This window comes from Falco cherrug, chromosome 10, assembly GCF_023634085.1.
Source record: "Falco cherrug isolate bFalChe1 chromosome 10, bFalChe1.pri, whole genome shotgun sequence".
Taxonomy (NCBI): Eukaryota; Metazoa; Chordata; class Aves; order Falconiformes; family Falconidae; genus Falco; species Falco cherrug.
In genome coordinates this window covers 16,552,041-16,565,645 of record NC_073706.1, presented here as the reverse complement: position 1 = coordinate 16,565,645, position 13,605 = coordinate 16,552,041, and the positions used below count along the sequence as shown (strand labels likewise).

Genomic DNA, 13,605 nt, shown 5'->3' with positions numbered 1-13,605 from the left:
TGTGCAGTGCTGGGCTTGCACTGGTTTGCTTGGCAAAGGAGGGCAGGGCAGCCTGGCTGCCAGCCTGGTGCAGCTGCCTAGCTGCCCCAGAGCACGTGCAGGTCATCTTCAAAGTAGCACATATGTCCTAGTCCAGCCAGTCTCCAGACAAACTATTTCAGAGGACTTTGGGTTCTGGATCAGGCCTTAAATGTATCTGATTTCTCACTTGTGTTCAGTTGAATTTGCATGGAAAGAAGCAAGTTTGTGGATATTTATTTATATAGTAAGTCCGTGTTCTGTTTCTGGTTCTTGAGTTTTGTGTGAATGTTTGTCAGCTGCCTTCTGACCAAGACTACTTTTATTTCTACAACTCCAGGGTTTCTTTACAAAGCAAATTCACATCTGTTTTGCAAACAGACTCTTTAAAATTTGCTTTCTATCAGGTTTGCGTGGTTGTAACTGATGTGGAGAAAGCTGTTCCCCCCTCACCAATTGAACTGTTAGTAATTCTGCCTGGCACACTGACCAGTGCCGCCTTCTGTCATGCAGGGAAGATTGATTTATGCTTATATGATATGAAATACAGGATAGAATATAGTTTTAAAACTGGGTTTATTCAAACGTGACACTTTGGAGAATGTGGAAGGAGGTGGGTTTGAAGGCAGGAGAAAAGTGCTGATACGCTTGGCATGCTTTATGTTAGAGAAGGGGAATTTTGAACTGCTTTTGAAAAGGCCAGAAAGAATAGCCTGGTAGGAGGCAGAGTTGAACATCTATGTAGCATGCAAGCTGGGCATCTTTTCTATGGAGTTGTTCACAAAACTGAAATCAAACGGTAGGCTTTTTTATAAGTTATCTAAGAAATCATCTATGCTTAAAAAAAAATGTGCTGGGTGGTCCTCTAGGTGTATATATACTGGAAATGCTGAATAATAATAATCCTTGCTTGCTTAAATAATAAAGAGCAACATTGCGGGGAGGATACCCCAAACCAAGAAAAAAAAAAACTCTTAATGTTCTAATTTTGATGTGCTACGTCTAAATGTTCTGTCAGGATATAAGATGAGGGCTTATGTGTGGTGGTCACATATTTGCTGAGCAAGAACTCGATTCTCCTTGCTTTAGGAAGCTTTTGATTTTTGATAATTTTCTCCCAACACCCTTCATATTGGTAATTTCTTATAAATATGTTGTCATTGTGGCATTCTTATTAACATGTTTGTATGAGGACTGCATAGGTTAAGTGGGAAGAAGCAAAAGCTAAGGAATGCCTAATCAACCTGCTATAGTAGTGTTGTGTATTTAATATTTTAAAACAGATTTTACATGACCATATAAACATATTACTGTCAAACCTGCCACTTCAGTACATGTTCTTTTCAAATTTCAGTCAAGCCTCTGGTGCATGTTTTCCCCCAGTTTCTGCTGTCTTTTGCTTCCATACATCTGGCTCAAGCTACAGCATATCCAAACTGAGACCGTCTGCTCTTCCTGTTCACTTTCTACATTTTGTTTAATGCTTAACTGGATGTTTTTCAGTAGATGCAATTGCTGTGATGACTTACAGCATGTTAATGCTTGACCCAGCACAGGAATGGAAGTGTCCAGTACAAATTCTAAGCTAAAATAAAATGAGGTCTGTGATGTGTAACTTGACAAGGTGAACTGAGCCATGCAGCAGTTCTCAGAATGAATTTCCTGTCATATTGATTACAGTCAGTTTTATCATGTTCAGGCAAGGCTTCTTTTGAATGAAACACTGCTGCCAGATTCGTTCAGTGGTGTTAATTCTGATTTTGCATTTGTTTCAAGGACTACGTGTCTAACTCACTTGGCCACTGTGGATGTAGAATGCTGCATACTGAAAGGGAATGTTGATTAGCAAAAGCGTTTGTGTGGCACAGCGCCAGGTTTTTCTGTGTCATCCTAAAACTCCTGCTTACAGTAAAGATCTCATTATTTTGTCTAAAAAAAGCAGATAGCATCCAAATACTATTAATCTTAATGAAAGCCTACTATTCAGCCAGGCAATTAGCTAGACACATGGACTACAAACTAAGACCTCAGACTGCAGTGGTTTATTTTAAGTGCACTTTGTATTTTTTTGGTTTTATAGAACAGAGGGACCTTATGCAAAAATCTACAAGATGCAGTTTCAAAGCATGTGAAGGGCTACATGAAAAACATGGTTTCCCATAAAACCTGCATCCGGAGTCTTCTGTTGCAGGATATGGCCACAACTCTGTGGAAAAAGAAAAGCCCCTGAGCCTGGGAGGGGATTAAGTTTCTGTGCTTGTGCATATTCCTGAGCAGAGCTGAGGTGTATTCCCGAATAGTGCAAATGGCAAGTACAAATAAATGTGCCTTGCACTTCATACAACAGATTAAGTCTCCCTGGTAGGCGCTTCTTCCATGTTGCAGCAGGACTTCAGAATTCTCCACCTCTGGGAGCAGCCACCCAGAAGTGACAAGCTGCCTCCGGGCTCTGTCTTCAATCGCCTGTCTTCGGATGGTTGCCTTGTTCTTGGTGGGTGTTCCTGCCAGGTGCCTTAGTGCAGGCAGCACTCCCTGTCCTAGCTCTGGCATCCGGTCCCTCGCATTCTTTACTGCTGTGCCATGAATCAGTACGGTTTGGTACCAGAGCAGATGGAAAGCATTAAGTATGCAGGAGACAGTTCTCTAACATAGTCTGCGTTGTCTATCAAATCTGTCTGCAAGTGTTCATCTCTTCTAGGAAGTCTCAGTTCCTGGATTACTCCCTTAAAACGTTGTTTGCATTCCTGAATTTAGTGATGTTTTTCTGAGCCAGAGTTTTTAATGGTTTTGTGGCTGTTGCTGCCTTTTCCTTGTAAGTATCTCTCTTTCCTCTCTGTCTTTTTTTTTTTTTTTTTTTTTATTTAACAGACAGGATTTAGGCCTCACTGCTTTAATAAAAACTTTTTTGTGGACTAGTTAATGCCTGCATTAACCTATTAGTAAGGTAAACTTGCTTAGAATTGAACAGATGTGGTTCTCAGAGTGACCTGATTGGTTTTTACTTTGTCATCATATATGTACAAAAGGCTGTTAAAATGGAGAGGGTATTTCTGATAGATCAGTACTCCATGTAGCTCTCAGTGTGGAGTATCCCTAAAAACTGAGCATATGTTGAGAACAGTATTTTCCTAAACATTCAGAGCTCTTGTAAATCTGGGAACAGGTTGCTGCTGTTAATATGCAGGGGAATTGGTTCTAAGTCTGTATGTTTGCCATAGCATAAAAACCGAAACAGAAGTATGGTTTGCATATATCTTAGTGGTTCCTCATTTGTTGGTGTGATTTCTCAGCAGTGGGCTATCAAGCAAGGCATTGGAAAGATTCTCACTCCCCTAAATAGTTCTATCAGGAAAGAAATACTGTTTACATCTAATACAATTGTAATAGTCACAGAAATTGTCTTCAGCTAAAAAAACATAATGTCCTAGCACTGATGATTCACTAGCAATAGCACATCCTGGTCCTCTTGTCGGTTTTGCTCTGCAAGTGGCAGGACATTAGTGTTCCTGTAGAGGTAAACATGGCATTGTACCTGTTCTTTACAGGATTCTTGTGCATGGATCTTGGCAATTCAAGCAGTATTTAAGAGTGGTTTTTTTTGGCTTATGCTTGGAATTTGCACCTTCTACCCATTTATCAGACTTGGACTTGCCAGGTGCCTTGCCCTTCTTGATTTCTTTCCTATGTTTACAAAGAATTTCTACAGCAAAAAAAAAACCCCAAACAACCCTGCAGATACTCACTCTTGACAGAGTTTGGCATTCTTGAGAAAGCACTTCATTTTTCTTTCCTGGCTCGATACTCATCACTCCCTGACAATGTCCTGAATTATTAATTATTTATTTATTTGTAAGACAGTCTTCTGCAGTGGCGAAAAGCAGCCTCTGAATCCTTCTGTCTCTTTCACCTTCTGTCTGTAAGCATTTGGAATGCAATAATACAATAAATAGTTTTGCAGTCGTCTCTATCCCATGTATGCAGGAGCTGGTGTTCTGCGGTCTCCCTGCCTCATGTTACTCGTGACGTGCCAGCCTTGAGCAGAGCACTCCATTTACCATCACTCTCTTTCCCCAGCGTTGGCTTCCATCTTCTCTTGGAGAAGTACGCCACATGTCGGAATACAGTACTTCCATGGCTTGCCTCTTTATCTGCTTTTATTCTGGATTCATGCTTAATCTGGGGTGTCTTCCTGGTTTTGTTCTCTGTCTTCATAATGTGACTTTGACTTCTTTCCCTATATATTTCCTTGTATTCCCAAAATGGTATGACTAGGGATATGGGGTGCATTGTTATTTTGATCCTGATTCTTTGTCTTCCATTAAAACAAAACAAATCCTCAAGATCCTAAATTAATAGGTGTATCTTCCCTGAGGGTTTCTTTTGTTGCTGTTCTCCTCTAGGCTTCAGAGCAGTACCTTTCAGTTTATGAAGCTGCTAGGGCTTTGTTTGAACTTGATTATTTCGGTATATATCCTATGTACATTAACAGAAGTGTTTGGTTATGATGGTGTGTTAACTCACTGAGCCTCATAAAAGGATTGAAGTTTGAAATGGGCTGTTAGAGGACATTATTTGGTGCTGGCAGGAAGTTCATGGAATATGTTTATGTAGCCATTCCAGGCATAGGGCTGTTCTGAGCTGTTGCAACTGACTGCTGCTTTCACTGTTCTAATTCAAACAAATGAAACACAGAGAGTGTAAACTCATTGCTTGTAACCCTGCAGGAACTGCTGTACTTTGATATTTAGAGAAGGTAAAGAGAATTTCCATCACTGAGGAGGTTAGAAAGACTGGATTAAAGTTGTAAACTTCAGAAAGATGTTTTGATTAAATGTGTGCCTGGTTTTATTTGATCTTCAAAGATGAACTTAGATTCTCTAGTAAACTGTTCTCTTTGCCAGGTAATTAAGAAATGAAAAGTTAATGTTACAACTGGCTGTATGGAAGCCTATTCTGTGTATGATTTTTCTTAAGCTCATTGTTTTCTTTTCCTGCATGCTAGAGATGCCACGAAAAATATGCTCTGGATAGTTGGGTAAAGACTGGTGCATTTCAAAAGAAATTATGTGATACTGGTTTTTGGTTAATTCAATAGCTGTCTTCTGTGACTGTTGCTTAGATCTTTAGAATCACAAAGCTTTGAAAATTACATAAACATCAAATTTTAATTGATCTTTTGTGTTGGATAACTTAGATGTGTGTTGGTGTACTCTTAGATGGCCTTTAAATGTAATTTGACAAGGTACGGTTCTTTCTTGCATTTTCAGGGTGCAAACTTTTCCTCTTGTCTTCTCCTTATGAAATACTATTCACTGTTATCTGGTGTCTCTTAGATTGTGGAGGTTTCTGAAGATGGATAGATATTTCTTACTTGGCTTCTAATGCTCAGTCCAGACCTCATTTGTGGAAAAACTGCTTGAAAATTTCCTCGTCAGGGATTTTAGAATGTACTGGTTTTTTCCCTTTGTAATAAAATTCTGAAAATTTTAGTGTATGTATTTTGCTTGTTTCAACCCAGTGTGGATATGTCTTTCTCTGGTTGACATTTAGTGATCGTACACGTATTTCTGTATTGTTCGCTAACATGCCAGTCTCATGGTACATTTATTGTGGTTGCTGACACCAGTTGTCTAACAGCTCAGAGAGGAGACCAACCTCTCTGGTTTCACAACCAAAATTTAGGTTTGATTTAATGACTTGAAAGGGAAAATTGGATTATCTAAATATTCAAAATTAATCCAGTGTGGAGAAAAAAAAATACTTGGCAGCACAGTAGTAGTAATAGCTCTGTGCTGCCTCTCTGGGTAGAGGTGTGAGGAACGCCCTGGCAGCGGGTGGAAGTCAGTAGCCTGGGGAAGAACACAGGAATGGAGCAACTACATAATGACACTTCTCTCAAATACTCCAACGGGCCCCAGTGGGTGTAGGTTTGGGGGTATTTTACATAGCTTCTGTTAAAAGTAACACAGGGCAGGAGTAGTGGTTTAGGGATGCCGAAGCCTGGGGACAGGCTGTGAATTTGGGTGCAGATGACAGAGTCTTCAGTAATGCCAGCAGTTGCTCAGAAAAACAGTACCTTGTCACCTTCTTTCAGAATCCTCACCTGGAAAATACTCCTGGCTTAGCTAAAAGCACTGTTAATTAACCTGTGCTTAATCTTCATTCTCTTGTCTCTTTCCCTCAGGAATATAAACAGAAGCTTGCTCGGGTAACCCAGGTCCGCAAGGAGCTGAAATCCCACATCCAGAGCCTTCCAGATCTGTCACTGCTGCCCAATGTCACAGGAGGTCTGGCACCTCTGCCGTCTGCTGGTGACCTGTTTTCAACAGACTAGAACAAACGGTGTCCCCCAGTTTCCATTATTACCAGCAGAAGTAAGAAGACTCTGGTGTTGACTGGAAATCCAGTCTTCCAAGACCTACAGTAGGAAGGAACTTGCAGACCCTGCTTTCAGCCTCTTGACTGCTCATGCTCACCCTCTGTGTACACTCGCTCACGTTGAGGGGAGGAAGAAGAGTGAGTTTTTGTGAGCTCTAAAGGGAGCAGGGATAGTCCATATAGGCAAACTTTTCTCATTTTCTGTACTTTTTAGTTGCTGTTTGCTCTTAGCACTTGTTACCATCCCCTCCCCCCCCCCCCCAAAAAAAAAAAAAAAAGTCATGAGAATCATGTACATACTTACCTGGAAAGTTTTCAACGAAAGTTTGACCATATAATACTTTTCCTCTGTAAAAGAATTGTATAATTTCTGAATAAGTCTTGCCTGTTTTAGCTGGGTTTCTGAACCTCATCTCTGAGAGCAGTAGTGGCTAGTGGGCTTTGTAGGGATGTGTGTGTATGTGCAGGTACCGTACCATGTCGTTGTAAGTAGAAGGCATCTACTGAGCAATGGTCCAGAGAAATATTTTTCTTAAGTCTACAGTTCCTCATGCTGCTGTGGGACTGACATGAACATAGTTCCTATTTGGCATGTACATAAAATTGAAACTCACCACAGGCAATAAAAATAAGAGCTTTTCTTTGTGAATTAGAGATAGCTTCATAATTTACACTCTGCTGAGCAATGCAGAACTGGATATTACCTAAATGAGTGGAAGTAAATTTTGTTCTAGCTGCCTTAGATTTATACCACATTTTTCCTCTTCATTATACAAAATTAGATGGTCACAGAAGCTTTGGTTTAATGAACTGAGAGGTTAGAATGGTGTATTGCAACTGTTGATATCCCTGTGACAGTCAGTCTGATTTACTCTCAGGATGGTTACATTGAAAATACTATTCTATAAATCCTCTCTATAGCTTTAGTGAAGTTATTTGATGCGCAGAAGTTAAATGTGGTATAAATATTTATTTATTTAGAAAATAGACCCATATATATATGCACATATCCTGTATACACATCTACCATGTTCAAGCGTGTAGATATTAGGAAGATGTACTTAATTTTGTGTCGCAGATTATTGTGAGTTGATTTTTATAATTGGGAAAAGGGGTGGGGGTGGGGAAGGCAAATTTAAAATACTCTTAATTGCATTATGTTGCTAGCTAATGTTTTAGCTGCCATGGATGTAGTTACACTTCAGTTTGTGTGTTCAGTCTAACCAATTTGACTCTGATCACTGAAAACCATTCCAATTTGGATAACAATTCTGTTTAAATTTAGCACTTCTCACTATAAAACGTTTTATGTTTCTGGAAACACTTGATCTGGTAATACAGGTTTTCTAACACAGAGGCTGTAATTAGTTGGTGTGCTGTGTTTGTGTCTCCCTATAGTCTTAAGCTGCTGTTGTCAAAGACCTGAGAGGAAACCTACAGAAGTGCAAAGCTTGTTCTGCGTCCTCATTAATTTATTTTACAGGGTATCCGGTAGCCTTTTCAGTTAAATAATACAGCATTTTTTGGTCATTAAGCTGTTAAGAAGCTCACTTCCTTTTCTTACTGACACTTCGTTTTGTCCTTTTTGTAAAACTCCTTGTACCCTTCCTGCCCAGGCAAGAAATATGGTTTTAGTTTACAGGAAATTTTCCAGTGGCAGAACTATTCTTTCCATGAATTGGTTTGATTGTACAGCCATTTATGGTCCAAACATTATTTAGATAAAGCACTGTACATTCTCTCTGCTTTTGCCAAAAATGAAAAACAAACCCCCACACACATACCCCCAAAACCTTGAAAACCCAAACCAAAAGACTCATTGCTATCCTGCCTCAGCTTATGGAGTTACCCTGAGGCTGTTTGAACCAATACTAATTTTGACCATTGACTGAATGTATATCCATTATAGGACAAAAAAGCTGTCATAAAAAATATTATTTAGGCAAATGTGTTGACATCTCACGCTGTTGTTTTGGGCAGATTTTCTGTGAGAGAGTTGTATGTCTTTTTTTTTTAATTGAAATGTTGATATTTTTTTTTCCAAATATATGTATGTGTGTTTTATTTTGCTTAATTTAAATGAAGTCCTGTGGTTTTTAATTTTGTTTTGCTTTTTGGGCAAAGGGCATGTGGTGAACTGGGTGATGTTCTCTCAAGGTTAAACAGATTTCCCCAAGGTGTGTCTTTTTTTAACAGAAGCTTAAATCTGTATATGAATTGATTTAGGAATTAATTTAGACATATAGGCTGCCATTTGTGACAGCAGTATATTCTGAAATGTCATATAGATATCTATTTTTGAATAAAGAGGGTGTCGTTGAATAGTAGTGGTTTTACTTCCCCCACCCCACCCCTTCCCCCCCCCCCCCCCCCCCCCAGTGCAGGTGTTGCCCTGGCACACCATGGGCTTTGTTTCGGGGGTTTTGTCCTCTAAAGTCAGAAGCTGTCGCTGCTGAACAGTCCTTACACCAGAGTTTGTAGATGTGGAGGATCGCTGGAGTGCGTCAAGTCCCAGTTACGCTTTCTGACAGCTTATGAGCCAAATCAATATGCAGGTGTCTCGGGCGATTACTGCAATGAACAAAAATGAAATATGCTCCCCTGCGCTGACCTCTGATTCGAGAGGCATCAGATACAGAAGACTAGCTTCTTAATTCATAATTAATTTAGGTTATATGGAGGACATGTAAATAATTACTTTTGAAAAAAATACAAAGGAATGAACGAAAGCCAAACCTGGAAGCTGGGAAACTGGCTTTCCTGTGCAGGCGTCGAGAGCTGCTGTCGCAGCAGGATCTGCAATACCGCGTAATCGAATACTGCTTTAGGGTGAGGGGGTCTTCGCATCGTGTTGGGTGTTAATTCTCTTAGAGGTTTGGGGGGACGTAGGAGTTCCTCAATTAACTGCTCTGCAATGGTCTCTTTGGATGAACGCAGTAATTGTTTCATAAGCCTTGGGGAGTATCTGTAAAGATGCTCACGATTTTATACCAATTTACAAATCTTCCATTAAAAAGACTATGTTTAGTACCGCTTTCCTAAAAGGCCTGCAGAAGTTTGATATGCAGCTGTCTGGGAGGGGGAGAGTCTGACGTGATTCCTCCCAGTGAAAAGCCACCTTTGTGGCATGTTTGTAGGAACAAGAGTGGGGTTTTCAGAGGCATAAAACATGACTCTGTACCGGACGTCCTTCCTTGCCTTTGAGACTTTGGGGGTTTGTGGGTTTTTTTGTTTGGTTGGTTTTTTTAAGAGGTGAATCAAGTACCTCCAAAAATATTTGACTGCCATGCAGCTTTCTGTGTGGTTCACTCCTTCAGTGCGCTGGCGGGTGTTCCCTTCGCTCTGCGTGCTCACCACGGTTGCTGCGTAGGAGCGAACACCGGCTTGTGCGTCTGCAGCAGGTGAGAAGGTCTGTGAGCGTGCTGGGGCTGGGGCAGGTGCTGGCCAGGGAGTTCACTTGCTTTTAGGGAAGTGCTGCAGGCATCTGCGGCCTTTTTCCTCTTTGAACGTTGCCGTGGTTTGTAAGGTTGGGGCCCACCACCTTTCCTAGGGTTAGCTGTTATTTTGGGACATTTTTGGATAAGCAAGGAAAATGAACCAGAAGAACCAGGGAAGCTTTGGAGGCTCAACGTTGCTGTAGTACAAAGATAAAGGGTTTTGCTGTAGCGCTAAAAGCATTATTTTTGTACCATCTTAGAAAGTAAATGCTTGTCTCCGTAGGCAAGTAAAATGAAACTGAAGTTTGAATCAGTGGTTTGTCAAGGAGGGATAAAAATGTTCCTGTTACAATATAGCAAGTAAAAAGTGTCAGATGGAAAGGCTGGAGGTACAGGGAATGCCGGGGCTGGTCTGGGGTGCGGGTGGGCAGTGGGGAGGGCTGGGGGTGGAGGAAGCTGGCTCGGTGAAGCAGCACCTGATTTGGAAAGGAAGAATCAAAGATCGAGGTTTCACATACCTGCAGGCTTGGATTTCACAGCTTTAGGCTTGTGGCAGGAGGAGGGGGGGGGAGGGGGGGGCTGGTGCCAGGCGGCACGCTGAGCCTGGGGGGGGCTTGGTGTGCCCAGATCGGGGCTGCTCTGGCAAGCCCAAGAAGCAAATAAGCTTCTTTAAGGGATTATATTGTGAAAAGTAAGGTCTTGTGGAAAGAGGATTGAAAAGAAATGGGTGCGAATTACAACGTAAATGCTTTCATGTCTTCTAGAGAGCTGATGCAGCCTTTGCCTTCTCTTTCCTTCCCGTTTTCCACTTGCAGGAATGGTGTGAAAAGTCTGCTGGAAGGCAACAGTAGGTAGAAAGTTGTTTCTTTATCTGTATTTTCAGTAGGGGCTTCACACAGCACCGTTTAGCAAGAAGTTTAATAAAGGCTAATACCCTACCAAGCCTCCACATATGCTGCAGCAGATGAAACTTCATGGTTGTGCTGGTCCAGAATGCAGGGAGGCTTTTAATGCGGGAGCACCCGAGGCCCTTACGGAGGGGATCAGTGCTCCTGGCTGTAAAATGCCCAGCACCAGTAGGCAGCACAGCGATGCGAAGGGTGGGAGATGAGGCGTGGAGGTGGGCTTCACCTGGAAAGAGAGTGGCAGCACTGGGAGCATGCCCTGAATCCTATGGTTGGCATCCCCTCGTTCTTGTTACTAAACTGCCCAGCTTCTGCCACGCGAATCAATGAAGCAGCCATTCCAGTGAGATGACGGGACATCTGCCACTCTAATTGCCACAGCAGATGACAATCATTTACTCTGCTGCAGTCGTCAAATTCGGGTTTTGAGATGTTTTGTGTGCTGTCCAGGGAATGGAGGCGAAAATGTGTATTAATATAGGACACTCAGTTGCATTCTCCTTGCATCTGCCTCATGTGTTTTCTGGCACAGAGTTAACTATGAAACATTTTTTCTTCACCTAAAACTGTTTAAGTGTCTTCACAGTTTTTCTGACACTCTGGGTGAGGGAAGCTTAATACTTGTCTTGGGAGATTGAATGGCTTCAAGTAGTTCTTCTATTTTGTTTTGATCAGCCAAACTGCTGGCAGCAGCAAGGAAAACGCAAAATCTCCTCTCTGCTTCCCTCGGGCTGCGTCGCTGCGGCTGTTCTGGGGCTTGCAGAGGAACGTGGTGGTGAAGCGCTGAGGATGCCCCTGCCCAGATGTGGCACCTGCCGTGGCAGCAAGCTCCTGGGGCTGCTTCCCTTCCATCCCCAAGCAGGTAGGAAGCTATCGGGGAGTGGGCAGGGAGGTTCCATGGGACCAGCCAGCACGGGTGCGAGCCGTGCAGCCCCAGGAGGAGGAGATGTTTAGGGCAAATAAGCAGTCTGGGCACAGAAATACCCACCAAGCGTGTGGCAGCGTGAGGGGCAGGCATTTTGCAGCCCCTTCAGACCTGCACCCTTGAAAGTGGTTGCAAATGCATGCCTTAAAGCTTTCCTTTGCTCGGGGATTCGATGTGGTGTTGCAGCCTGGCTGCCTCACTATGGTCCAGTGTCATGCTGCTGCTGAAATGAATCAGTGTGAGAACTAATAATAAATCAGCAGATTTAGGGTCTTGTCTTTTTCTGGGAAGAGACAAGCGGCTGAGTGAAAGTATGCCTGTCTGCTGCAAGCGCCTGGCCGGCTTTCACCAGTCTCCTTACTGGTTTGTCTATGCAAGTCCAGCCCAGGCAGGAATGATGTGAGGAGCAGAACGGGGACCTCTGCAGAGCAGAGGAGAGCCAGGACCAAAACTGCGGGGCTGGGCTGGTGGGCTGTTCCCCTCCTGGGGGCTGCGTGAAGGATTCAGGCAGGGATAGAAAGGTTGAGTTCTATCTATACTTGATAGCCACACTGAAAGAAGTGTCACTCCATGGAGTCTCTTGCACCTCCCATGGCCTTGGAAAAAGGGGGATGGCTTCATGTGGGAGCTCTTGCCGTCTGGGTTTTATTGTGGGTTTTTTTTTCTCTTGGCTTGCCGGTGCCTCGTGTGTCCACTTGGTTCAGCGAGTGTAAAAACGCATCTGTGTTTGCAGAGGAGGGAGAACTTTGGAGAGGTGGTGGGATCTGAAAGTCCCACAGAATTGCACTTGCATGCACTCTGATTTATGGTAGTTTGTTCTAGTCTCAATCCATCAATGAAGGTAAGTTAAAGGTCCTCAAGTCTAAAATGAGTTTGCAGTTACTTCCTGACAAGTCAGCATCTCTGGTGAGCTGAGATGTATTAATAACATCTCCTCTACACATAAACAGTCTTACATTGCTTTGGCACTCAGGCTAATGCTGAATTACAAAATCTCCCATGGAATGGATGTTGTAAATGTTTAATTGATAATTTACCACTTGCATGGTTAGAGTGCCAAAGAGTCTTATGGATGTAGCACAGTACAGCGTTTGGTGATCCAGGGATGGTGCAGGGCAGCTGTCTCCAAGCCATGGCAGCCAACGGTGCCTGTTCTGCCCAGGCAAGGCCCCGCAGAGGCTGCAGGACCAGTCATGCTGTTCTCCACAGTCCTTAAAGGGCAACTAAGAAAGTGTGTGGGGCGAACACTTACGGGCTTGACAGAGGTGCCTTAAGGAATTAATTAAGCTCTGCAAACAGTCTGGAAGGGGGTGGTGGTTTGTGGATGATGGGGGAGAAACGAGCCCTAAAGAGAGCCAAACCCCAGAGCCAAACCATAAATGCAGCATTTGGAGTCTCTTACGAGTTTATTTCTCAAGGCAGCCTTGCTCTGCTGAGCCTCAGATGGATGGGAGTGACCTTCAGAAATAGCTGTGCTAATGTTTATTTTATCAGGACCCAGCTTCGAACCAGAGGAGCTGCTGGTTATTTTTAAACCAGGCATTGAGCAGCTTGAAGCCTGGCTCAGCAGAGCTGTGTGTAACAAATGCTCTTTAAAGTAAGGCTGTGCATCATCGCTGGCTCTGAGGAATGTTCCTGACAAGGGAAGGCAGCGCTGGGTTCATGCTATTAACTCCTTCGGGCCCCGCTGCTCCTTCGGGGCTGTCTGTGCTCTTGGGACTTGTGTCTCAGGGGTTGATGCTGCCCGAGCTGGGGGCTGGTGCGGCCCCACCGCTCCTGCTCCTGGCTGCAGGAGAGAACCCCCATCCTCATCTCTCCTGGAGTTCCTGTCCCCTTCCCAGGCCACAGGCTGAGCACTCTGGGTTTCTGTCCCTCAGAACTGCTTGTGGCAGCTCCTCAGCCCTCCCGTGGGCCAGACCTGGGAGGCATCCCCACTGCAGCC

The 13,605-nt window shown here is 43.3% G+C and overlaps 1 protein-coding gene across 2 annotated transcripts in view; it reads left to right on the top strand.

Annotated features, from left to right (window-relative positions):
* The window catches only part of RPRD1B (regulation of nuclear pre-mRNA domain containing 1B), a 29,107-nt gene extending 20,389 nt beyond the window's left edge, over positions 1-8,718 (top strand). The window contains exon 7 of one of the 2 annotated variants that reach the window (XR_008734129.1): positions 6,203-6,334. Coding sequence is in view for 1 of the 2 variants with exons in the window: in XM_055722067.1 (XP_055578042.1) it covers positions 6,203-6,352 (150 nt within the window). In the remaining variant the exon portion in view is untranslated. Of the gene's footprint in view, positions 1-6,202 lie in introns of both variants that reach the window. The other variant, XM_055722067.1, reaches the window with a different exon arrangement.
* Positions 8,719-13,605: the final 4,887 nt, after the last annotated feature.